Source organism: Astatotilapia calliptera, chromosome 15 (assembly GCF_900246225.1).
Source record: "Astatotilapia calliptera chromosome 15, fAstCal1.2, whole genome shotgun sequence".
Taxonomy (NCBI): Eukaryota; Metazoa; Chordata; class Actinopteri; order Cichliformes; family Cichlidae; genus Astatotilapia; species Astatotilapia calliptera.
Window position 1 is genome coordinate 27,704,779 of NC_039316.1, and position 12,504 is coordinate 27,717,282.

Consider the following 12,504-nt stretch of genomic DNA (forward strand, 5'->3'; position numbering starts at 1 on the left):
GGAGTTTCCACTCCAGCTTCCTCCTGTAATTGTCCTTAGCCTCTCTGATCTTGTCCTTTAGTAACACCTGGACCTTCCTCACCTCCTCTTTGTTGCCCCCTCTGAAAGCCCTCTTCTTGTTGTTGAGGAGGGCTTTGATGTCCTTAGTCACCCACGGCTTGTTATTTGGGTAACAATGAACAGTCTGAGCTGGAACAATGGAGTCGGTGCAGAAAGTTATGTAGTCTGTGATACACTCAGTAAGCCCATTGATGTCCTCGGCGTGAGGCTCACAGAGTGTTTCCCAGTCGGTCACCTCGAAACAGCCCTGTAGTTCCGCTATTGCCTCCTCTGACCACCTCCTAACAGTCCTGGTGGTCACAGGTTCCCTCCTCACAATTGGCACATAGCGGGGGGTGAGGTGAATCAGGTTATGATCTGACCTACCAAGTGGGGGGAGGGAGGAGGAGCTGTATGCATCCTTGACGTTAGCATACAGTAAGTCTAAAGTTTTCTCTCCCCTGGTGGGACAGTCCACATATTGTTTGAATGTTGGTAGTGTATTGTCCAGTGATACATGGTTGAAGTCACCCGAGATCACAATAAAGGCACTCGGGTGCTGAGTCTGTAGCCGAGCTATGGCAGAGTGGATAGTGTCACATGCAGCTGTGGGGTTAGCAGAGGGGGGAACATAAACAGCCACCAAGATGACGTGAGAGAATTCCCTGGGTAAATAATACGGCCTGAGTCCAACAGCACACAGTTCAGTGTCCGGGCAACAAATCCTTTCTTTGATTGTTATGTTGGCAGGGTTACACCACCGGTTGTTAACTAAAACAGCAAGCCCACCTCCTTTACGCTTACCGCTAGCGATGCTGTCCCTGTCCGCCCGAACAGTGTGGAAGCCTTCCACGGAAGCATTCTCATCGGGAATGTCCTGGTGCATCCATGATTCGGTGAAACACATCAGGCTACACTCTCGGTATTCCCTCTGACTCCGTACCAGTGCTGAGAGCTCGTCGATTTTACTTGCCAACGATCGCACATTTCCCATCACGATAGACGGCAGACACGGTTTAAACCTCCTCCTCGCTTCGAGCCTCCGCTGTCTCACCGTCACCTTTTTTCTTCTCTTCTGTCCTTGACCTCTGCATCCCCGATGTGTTTTCCTCCAAATTTCAGCTGGTACTTCTGCGGGCACTTCTGCGGGCCTGGCCAGCGAGCCGGCCGGCATCAGGGCGATCAGCTGATCTCTGGAGTAAACAGTCCGTGCGTGTAGGAGATGTGCCGCGGTCCCGTTCCATGATAAAGTAACAGTTCCACGGCCACCAGAAGAACAAAAACTCTCTCAATCCACATGATTGAGTAAGAGATAGAAAACGGAGGAAAATACAAGTCAGAAAAAAAAAGAATACGTAAGAAAAAAGAGCTAAACTAAGAGAAAAGCAGGAGCGACTGTAACAGGCTGCACGCTGGTTGGCGCATGCGCACTTCATAGGTTGATCTGAAGGTCAAAGTGACAGTACTATATAGAGGAATTTTCAAACTTACTACCAGTGTTTGTATTGACATCATATAGACTAATAGGGAATGATAAATGTGGAATGGTTGTCCGTGTTAGCCCTGCGATGGACTGGTGATCTGTCCAGGATGTACCATGCCTTTCACCCTGTGGTAGCTTGGATAGGCTCTGGCCCTCCCACGACCCTGATAAGGTTAAGCGGAAGAGAATAGATAGATGGATGGACATTACTTTAAACTGCTGACCTTTTCTTTAAGGTCACATAAGGTCACATTTTCATAAAATGTGCTATTTTAAAAACTATGATTAAAATTCTGCTGCCATTTAGGTAATTATATTGGTATATGGAGGATTCTAAATATTAGATTATAGTTTGCGTCCACACATCATGTCATATTTGAAATCTAAGAAAACAAAATGAATATATACAAAACACAATACTATTCCTTTAAAACTGCCTGAGTGGGGTGCCTTTATGAGTACTTCTTGTTGCTGTCTGTTTCCCCATTAAAAAAAATTGCATCTAGGTAGATATAAACTAACAAGGGATCTAGGATTAACCTCATTGGTAACCCCACTATCCCAAAGGTCTAAGTTGTCATCAGTGACCATCCCTTCCTTTAATCTAACCCCAGGCAATCCAAATATTTAAATTTAGATTTTGATACACTGTTTTTCCAAGTCATTCCAATTAGGAACAGGAAAATAATCATGCTAACTCAGCGGTCCCCAACCCCCGGGCCTCGGACCGGTACCGGTCTGTGAATTGTTTGGGCCGCGAGAGTTGAGGCTCAGGTGTGAAATGTATGGTTTTCAGGGTTTTTATCGGTTTTCAGCGTTATTTTGTTATCGTTTTTATCGTTAACTCGGTTTTCCTGGGTCTTTTCACATGTGTTATGAATAAATCTTCTTTTTTTCGGTACCGGTACTAGTTTTATTCTGTTGTATTTATCCACGACACCTTAAAGGCCGGTCCGTGAAAATATTGTCGGGCATAAACCGGTCTGTGGCGCAAAAAAGGTTGGGGACTGCTGTGCTAACTGACTAAAAAAAAAATTCTAAGTTTTTTTCCAAAGACGTCCATTATGCTCTATTTCATAATATAGGGTTGTATAGGGAACAGTTGGGGTTAGGGTTACCACCTATAATCATTTAGAACTCCGAAAGTTAATTGCCTTTGCTGGTTGAAATTGGTTCTAAGAAGCTGTTATTCTCCACTTTCAGTCAGTATACTTAGCTGTTCAGATACTGCATAAGAACCAAGTACTGAAGTTCCTCACTGTAGTTACCAAATGTATGTTAAACCACCTGCAGACTCTGAGAAAAGAGGGAGATGAAAAAAGCCAGAGTCACTTTTTTTTGCCATTTCTATTTGGCGTGCTTGTTCTGTAGTTCTTCTGTGTGTAGGTGTGTTTGTGTGTGGGTGAAGATGGCGAGAGCAAACAGCAAATGAGAGTGTGGTCTTTTCTGCAGACTTGCAGTCATAGCTCTAAAAAGATGGGAGTCACAGTGTTATTGTGTAGAGCAGCGGTCCCCCACCCCCGGGACATGGACCAATACCGGTCCGTGAGTCGTTTGGTACCGGGCCGTCAGAGTTCCTCTGCTGATGTGTTACCTCTCACCAATCAGCCTTTGTCATCCATTTGTATTAGCAGGGATGCACACATTAAAATTTGGACATTCAATTTTGCATAATTCACCATCGAGACAGTGAGAGAATTGTCAGTTTCCTTCAAAGATGATTAGCATTGAGCGACAGTCATGCTTCCAGCCATGTGCTATTCTCCCTCCTGCTTCTACACTCATTGAATAAATTCCCCCCGCTGCCTGCTCATAGAAAATCTCTAACCACAAAAAAGAAAGTTTGGAGTTTGAAAACAGTGGCTGGCTGGGGAAGTTTTCTGAATGGCATCTTGGATTTTCTCTCACAGTCCGAAGACATGGGCTCGTTGTTCATGAAATTGGAATGAGTAATGACTAACCCAATCCTATAGCTATACCTCCAAACCCTAAACAAAAAGAGAGAGAAGCAAAAGGGAATGTAGTGATAGTGTGAATATTGCTTCATACAAATCAGTTAGATTAATTATTTTTTCCCCACTGATCCTCAAGACTTTTTTGCTTTTTTTTGTTTTTAACTCTCTGAGGTCTAAGTCTAAGTCATCAGTGGTGATGACCACTTAGGTCCAAACTCTAAACTGATGTTTTTGAGAAAGCAAATGGGAAAATTTTGGAATAGATAGAATTTATTGAGTGAATGGAGGCATAATATGGTTTGACATGGTGACGAGTCGTAGTTACAGAGGACTCACAATTAAAGAACCATTAAAAAACCATTAAAATACAGTTTCCCCCCCCCCTTATTGTAGTTTTACTTTCAGAAACAAACCAAAAGAAGCAACAGGACACATGCATGCAAAAAAACAGATTTGAAATGTAACATCTTTTACTTTGTAAATGAGTCTTGCTAGCATGTGGCTTTAACAAAAAACAACTTTAACTCTAAATGCCTTTACACACTGAACACACGGCAGAAAAAATGACATGAAATTTTGAATTTTTCAAATGAAAACTTGTCGTTTAAAGTATATACACATCAGAAGTATTTTGCGAAAATATATTCCCAAAACATAAACTACGGGGGGGAAAGGGAGCTGTAGCTGCCTTTAGAGATATTGAAATATCTATAGCTCATTTTTTTTGTCAGTTGGGCAGTTTGAGCTCTTGTTGGCAGAGTTGGGACCACATCTGAAGAGGCAGAGAAAGGATTGACCCTGAGCAGCGTTTAGTGATGTGTCTGAGGTACAAACAGGATTATTTTATTGTTTCCCTATCATTGTATATTCAGTAAAGTATTGAGCTATGAGTGCACTTGTTGCCAAATGAAGGGTGTCTGATTGGTCACACCTGTTTATTTGCTTGCAAAATCAGGAAAATCGAGAAAATAATTGCTGCAAATTTGTCACGTGAAATTATGGTGTCTGTGTAAACGGCTGAAGAAAACGTGAGTCAGAAAAATACTTTTTTTCAAAGGCCTCAACCCAATACAAGTCTCTGCTAAGCCAGTAGCTGCTAGGAGTTTTACAAGTTCCTCAATAAATCCTGATCAATTTTCGTTGTGTTAAAAAAGCAGGTCTTCGGAGGTATTCATCAATGCAACTGTTTTATCACCTCTGAGATAAAGTCAGTGTAGAAAAAGAGTAGATAAAAAGGCTTGCATTCACCCAGATGTTCAAAGTCAAATGTCATGAGTTTGACATCATAGTTTTGTGCTGTGCAACTGTTATCAGAACATTTATGAGAAGAATTGATACGCTTGGAGACGTACGATTTCAATGGACTGGACAGTTTTCAGGTGAAACCAGTACATCCCTGTTCACGCCACATGAAGTGTCTGACTTGGTTTGACATGGCTGTGAACACCCATTACCTCAGCGAGCATGTCACTGTTTTTGATCTTTCCATGCACTCTGCTACATCATTTCTACCTTCTAATTGGGATTCTTCTCACATTGGAGCAGCACAAGCTTTCAAAGACAAAGGCATTTTCACAGAGACAGGTGTGAAGCCTCCCAAGTGTTTGTCAGTGATAAAATGAATTATACTCTTACTAGAAAGCAGCCTTGATCATAACACTGCCAAACTTACTTTCTTAATGCTTCTTAAATCTGAACTGTTTGAAGAGTCTTACCAGTGTGCACTACATCAGAACACCACATGCTTTTTAGTTATTTTAAGCAGACAGCTGCTGGTGTTTGACCATGTTGGTTTAGCATGAGATAAAATATGGGACTGAAACCAAGATTTTTGGTGTTGATGCTATTGTTGTTTACTCGTAAACTGTAGATGGATTTTGTCTTGTTGTGCTGATTTGGAAATAAAGGTTTAATCATATGTGTGTAATGTACATTGGAATTGACATTAGATTGAACAGATGATTCTAGATATACAGTGTGTTAAAAGGAAGGTCTGGGGCACCAGTTCAGCTCAGTGCGTTGAGCATGCGACCACATGCCATATGGCCGAGAGTGGCCGGCCTGGGTTCATAGTCCGACCTGCGGCCCTTTGCTGCATGTCTGCCCCTGCTTTCCTATCCTCTCTTCACTTTATCTGTCAAATAAAGCTGAAGATATGGATCCCTGATTTTAAATAAGAATAAATTTACTGTTAGGTACTTACAATGCGTTCTACATATTCTCTCTCTCTCTTACTCATATGACAGTTTTGTTCTCTGCTTTTTTTTCTGATAAAATAAAATGATCCACCAGCAAAGATTGTTCAAAACAAAAATGCAAATTTGTGCAGTCATGAAAATATCTTGGTTAGAAATGTTCTCTTTCAATGTTAGTACTGCTACTAACCAGGGACGCTTTACCAGATGGGCTCATTATTTTTATCCACTTCCACCTGCCAGCAATCAGTCACCGTAATGAATCCCAGAGCTTTTCCAATCACGTCTAGAAAATGACACAGTATTTAACATCCTATTTGGTAACTGGTGAGGGGTAACGTATGTGGACTCCCTCAGTTTAATGCTGTAAAAACCAAGGGAGTAAATTTGCTCTCTCTCTCCACCTCTAAACCAGCTGACACTAACTAATTGACTTGCTGTACGGCTTAATAATACTAAAAGCAGGAAGAGCCATCTAGCCAACTCATTACATAGGACTAATCCTTTATAGTTAATTAACTTTTATTTTTCCAGTGTGTCAAACACGGGAAAATGTATAATGCTGTCAAGGGTGGCAATTTTTCTTACTTCTATATCCACCTGCTACATGTGAGAGAGACATTTTAATGCCAATGTTGGCACAGAAATGTACGAATAGGCTAAATGCAGTATGCTGAGATATTTTCATGCTGGAAAAACACTAAGTTGATTCTCATGTTCAGAAATTCATAACACATTTGCTTGTAGCATTCCAGCTCCAGCATCTTACAAATAAATGAACAGCATGCGTGGGTGGGCGGGTGTTCCAGCGTGGGAGGTTTTGCACTGTGGCTTTTCTCATGCCTTTGAAGGTTGTGCATTCATGGCTGTATTTTTGACTGGTGAAAATCCCACAGATTTGACTCACATGAATGGGCCTGCTGCAGACATATGTGGATGCTGTTTAGTGATGTGTGGTAAAGAGGATGGTGTAAAACTCTATCTCATAAATGAAGAGAGATGGAAGAGCGATTACCATATTCAGATTTGAATTTGAACTTTTATTCTGGTTTGCCAAAATAAGAGTGTACTAATAATCATGGTCTCTCTCTCTCTCTTTCACGAGGCCGGCGTGGACACCCAAGTTTGTGTATGTAATCCTACGTCATTTCAGAATGAGGTGACGTAGAATTTTGAAATTGATACAATAGTACTACTAAAAATATCGAGTTTGAGGTTTTCGAAAAAGGGGGCAACACAGAGTTTTCAAATTGATACCATAGCTTCATCTATTCGAAGGCTGGCGCCTGTACATTATTTTAATACTGAGTTTAGGGATTATTGTCAATTGCTCTTATTTGGCTTTTTCAAACACTGACATTTTTAAGGAAGAAATACAGAAAAATGATGACAACTGCAGACGTCTGTCCAATGCATGTGTATATAACCAAGTTCCAAGTACCTCATTGCATATTTAAAGATTTTAAAGATTTAAAGTCCTTCCATCCTAGACCCCTGGTTTAGTGTCTGAAAATGTTTAAATAAAAGCTTTGTGAATATTCTGTCAAGTCATTACATCCAAAGCAGATGCATCCATATATAGCTTTTGTGTGTGCAAAAATTAACAATGATTGCGATAACTGTCTTTTGTTGTTTATCTTTTTATCTATGAAGTTGGATTTTGCATTGGTGGTTGTTGGGGAAAAAACACATACGTGAACATTCAACAAGTCCCATGCTAGAAGTACCAGTACATTGTGAGAATTTTCAAGGTCACCTTGATTGGATTGTTCTTTGGTTCACATCAAACAGAACTTGAATGAAAAATATTAATGCATACTTTCAAAAGCTCTTAATCTGTCACAAATCTTACTTGCTGTCAAGGTTTCACAGAAACACAGATAAATAAATAAACTGATGTAATCATTTCGGTGTATGTATTATTTCTGCAATATTTTTAGTTCTTCAAATTAAATTTTTGTTGTGGGTTTGTTGTTTTTCAATTCGGTCTAATCACACAAATTACACCATTAACCACATTGCTTAGAGGTAAAAAAAAAAAAAAAAAAGGTACTTTTAAAATCTTTATATAATGCAAGTAGAGTAGTCGTAGCCTGCTTTGGTAGCATGTACATATTAGAATTTACACATTTCTCTTTCTTGCTTCTAGGTCATGGAACCAAAGGGGTGTTTGAGCTCTTGGCGGGCTGGAGGAGAACCAGGGAAAACCTCCCCTTCAAGGAGCGAGTTGCAGACGCGTTTGCCGACGTGATGGTGTGCTACACTATGACCAGTTCACTCTACATCATAACGTTTGGCATGGGAGCTAGCCCTTTTACTAACATCGAGTCAGTGAAAATCTTCTGCCAGAGCATGTGTGTGGCCATCCTGGTCAACTACTTCTATGTTTTCTCTTTCTATGGCTCCTGCCTGGTGTTTGCTGGACAGCTTGAGCAGAACCGCTACCACAGTGTTTTCTGCTGTAAAATCCCCTCAGTGGAGTACCTGGACCGCCAGCCCACATGGTTTAAAACCATGATGAGTGATGGCCATGACCTGTCCACACACCATGACAGTGTACCATACCAGAATCACTTCATCCAACACTTTCTGCGAGAGCACTACACAGAATGGATTACCAACACCTATGTCAAACCATTTGTGGTCATTCTCTATCTTATTTATGCTTCTTTCTCATTCATGGGATGTTTACAAATCAGTGATGGATCAAATATTGTGAACCTGTTGGCGAGTAACTCTCCAAGTGTTTCGTACGCTCTAACTCAGCAGAAGTACTTTAGTAACTACAGTCCAGTGATTGGATTTTATATTTATGAACCCATTGAGTACTGGAACTCCACAGTGCAGGAGCACTTGAAGACTTTGAGTCACGGTTTCAACAAGATCTCCTGGATGGACAACTTTTTCCACTACTTGCGGGTAGTGAATGTGAGTGCATCAACTAAGAACGACTTCATCACCATCCTTAAAGGTTCCTTCTTGCGTAGCCCAGAGTACCAGCACTTCACAGAGGATATCATATTTTCCAAGAACAGCGAGACTGACGAGTATGACATCATTGCTTCAAGGATGTACTTGGTAGCACGAACCACTGAGAAGAAACGTGAGGAGGTGGTGGAGCTTTTGGAAAAGCTTCGGCCCTTGATGCTGATCAACAGCATCAAATTCATTGCCTTCAATCCAACGTTTGTGTTCATGGACCGGTATAGCTCCTCTGTCATCTCCCCCATTCTGACCTCAGGCTTCAGCGTACTCACCATCCTCATCCTCACTTTCTTCCTGGTCATCAACCCATTGGGAAACTTTTGGCTCATCCTCACAGTTACATCCGTGGAGCTGGGTGTCTTGGGTTTGATGACTCTCTGGAATGTCGGCATGGACAGCATCTCAATCCTGTGCCTTATTTATACCCTCAACTTCGCCATGGATCACTGTGCACCACACCTGTACACTTTTGTGCTGGCCACCGAGCACACTAGGACGCAGTGCATCAAGTTGGCACTGGAGGAGCACGGGGCTGCCATCCTGCAGAACACATCTTGCTTTGTGATTGGGATCATGCCCCTGGTGTTTGTGCCTTCCAATCTGACCTACACACTGTTCAAGTGCTCCCTCCTCACTGCGGGCTGCACTGTGCTGCACTGCTTTGTCATTTTGCCTGTCTTCCTGACCTTCTTCCCGCCGTCCAAAAAGAGGCACAAGAAAAAGAAACGGGCCAAGCGGAAAGAGCGGGAGAGGGAGCGGGAAAGAGAAAGGGAAAGGGAAAGGGAGGAGATAGAGTGCATTGAAGTCAGGGAGAATCCGGATCACGTGACAAACGTCTGAACAGTTTGTAAGGATAGCAGTCAATAGTAGTGCTGGATGCTGAGGTACCTCTTGAGGTGCAGGGGAATATGACATTACCCCTGAGGAGTGAGAGGTCATCACTCCTAGCCAATAGCAGCTAAGCTGGCCAGAATCGAGTACAGCCCTACTGGTCAGTTGTGTAGTCCTTCAGTCTGGACAGTGTATCTCATTTGCACAAACTGCAACACGGTCATGGTTCTAAGGCTCTTTTCCAACTCTTTGGTATATAGAAACAAGTTAGCTAGCAGAACACATGCTTGCTCAATCTGTAAGTAAATCTTGAACACACAGTATGTTATTCCATTTAAATATTAGTAATTATGTGTTTGTCTCCTGCAGCCCTCTTCTCAAAATGAGTGAGGATCATAGCAGTCTATTAAGCCAAGGACATTCAAACAAGTTGGCAAAAGCAGCAAGAGCGATAAAGAGTGTACAAATTAAAACTGTGCAAACAATGACTGTGCACACACATTACTCCTCACACCTTGATAAAGGTGAAAAGAAACAAAGCCAAATTGCGTGGAAAGAGAGAAACAGTGGGCTGAAAGCACACTGCATGCTTTTCTGTATCATTATAAATAACCGAACAGCTGAACTGGGCAGATGGCATACACTGTGTCCATTATGAAGAATTATCTTGCACATTGCAGTGTGTGATTAGAACTGTCAAGGTTTATATAAGCGGGAAGCAAATATTTCTGCTTTAATTCAGAGGTTGTATCAGGTCTTAGGCAACAGCAGAAGGAACTGCAGTGGGCTGCAGCATATGAAGAGGAAGTGATAAGTGACAGTCATGCAGGAGTCTTTGAGAAGGCAGTAAGCCTGATTCTTAGAGTATGACTTAACTAAATCCTAAACTGCTTTTGAACCCAAGCAGCAAAACCAAAAGTAAAGAGTGTTTCCGTGGCTTGAAACGTCGAACTTCCTACCAGAAAATGTTCCCAAAAAAAAGTGTGTGACTGTCCCCAAAAGCTTACTGTTACTGAAATTGGAAGGTCTGAATATGAGTCAGTACAGCAGTGGTGCCAAACAGTGTACAGAACAAAAGTATTGGCAAGATTGAACATTTACATGAAGTCACAAGTTATTTGAGCTTATTTAAAGGATTGCTGGTTGATGTTGCTCAGGTTGTGATGTGAATTATAGCACAGGCTGTAAAGTATAGTATCAGTGTGAAAAGAAGACAAAGGAATCTAGCTTTTGTTGCACAAGTAGGAAAACAGAAATCAGGAAAGCAAGAGTTATTCAGAGGTCAAGTTAAAGAAATCGTTAATGAGTTATTCCATCAAGGTTACAGAAAATAGTGGGCAACAGTTAGCATGGGAAGTGACAACAACACTGTAAAAGTGAGGGTGAAGACCATTACTGCCACCTGCAGGGTTAAAGCTGGTCTTGTCAATATAGTATCAGTGCATTTGGATCTAATCCTTCAAAATAAAATTCCATCAAAAACTTGAGTTGTCCTCTGCAAATACCCTTTTCAAAATTCACTTTTTGAAGTGCAAAAATGGCTCCCGTCTCCCCCAGAAGGTAAACAGAATTATCTACGTGTGCCAAGGCCCGATAAGGATCTCTGTTGCAGCCCCAAAACAAACACACCCAAGGTCAGCTGCCCTCAAAGATACCAATCACACTCTGACCTCTAGCAGGCAGGTCTTAGCTGGTGGCATGTGATAGAGAGACCCCATATGTGAGCAGATGTGGCTGATTAAAGGCCAATACCTTCTTAGGGGACGAGCTGCTTCTTACAGGGCTGTCATTGAGGGGACACTGCTGTTTCATCCCTTTGTGCTGCCATCAAGAAAGTGACTCACACAGGGAAAATAATCGGGCAGCTTGGGGGTGGGGAGGTAAGAATGTTCATTTGGACCAAATGTCAGTGTGAAATATGTGCATATGTTCGCAAAATGAGTGCATACATCTGTGTGATGAATGGCTCGTTCTCAAAAACACTATTAAAATGACTTAATGTGTAAATCAGTGAACGAATGATAGACAATTGTGGAAAGGAGACTTCAGCCTGTATTAATTTACCATGAATGGATTATTTAAAGTTTCTGCTATTTGAAAATTGGTGTAGTTTCACTTTCATCAACCAGGCCCTACTAAGAAATGATGAGTTTTATACAAGCTACTTGCTGCAGCAGCTGCAGTCTTATGTAAAAGCCATGGTGTGTATGTATAGCAAGAAGGCATGAAACGTTGACAGAAATGCAAATGAAATGGGAAAGAAATGCAAATCCTAAACAATTTACTTCCCAGACTGGACTGTGTTTGCATGGCACTGTATTGTATGTATGCATGTATTTAATTTCTCTCTATGAAGACTATGTATTTTTTTCTTTTTTCTATTATTTTGCTACACTGTAGTGACTTACGTTTGTTGTTTGGATGCATACTCTGTAACACCATGTGCTGCAAAAGAACAAAATGTGTCATACTTGTTTCAAAACAAAAGCCAGAGGATATTTGTGTAATATAGCTGTAAATTACTCTTTTCTATATTTTCTAAGAAAACAAATATACTATAGAAAGATTTTTAATGACAAATTTTCTTAAAACAAGCAAATAAAAAAATAAAAAAAAAAGGGGGGGGGGGGGGAATGTTGAACACAGTAGGCCAGTAATAAACAGTGGAATGTTACCAGTATACTAGATCGTGTTTCTTGCAAACTGCAGTGTCAATGTTGATGATTCACGTTTTTATATGGGAAACTGTGGCCACCATTTATTGTTTATGTGTCTTGACTCCATTATAATCTTTACTTGGTACTCACATTTAAGGAAATTGAACCTTAAACAGCCCTTTGTCAGTCTTCTGAACAATCTATCAAGCTTTGTAATGATTACTTTGAACAGAAAACCTAGATTAGAAATTTACAGAATATTGGGAATAATGTTGTGATGAACATCTATTATAGTTTGCTATATGACAAGTCAAGCTTAGCAGCAAAAATATAAATATCTAGCTTAACTCTTCTGGAAC

The 12,504-nt window shown here is 41.1% G+C and overlaps 1 protein-coding gene across 2 annotated transcripts in view; it reads left to right on the forward strand.

Moving 5' to 3' along the window:
- Positions 1-12,078, forward strand: part of ptchd4 (patched domain containing 4) — a 73,545-nt gene extending 61,467 nt beyond the window's left edge. For both annotated transcript variants that reach the window (XM_026194279.1, XM_026194280.1), the window contains exon 3: positions 7,822-12,078. In XM_026194279.1, the coding sequence (XP_026050064.1) occupies positions 7,822-9,497 (1,676 nt within the window). In that variant the 3' untranslated portion in view covers positions 9,498-12,078. The remainder of the gene's footprint in view (positions 1-7,821) is intronic.
- Positions 12,079-12,504: the final 426 nt, after the last annotated feature.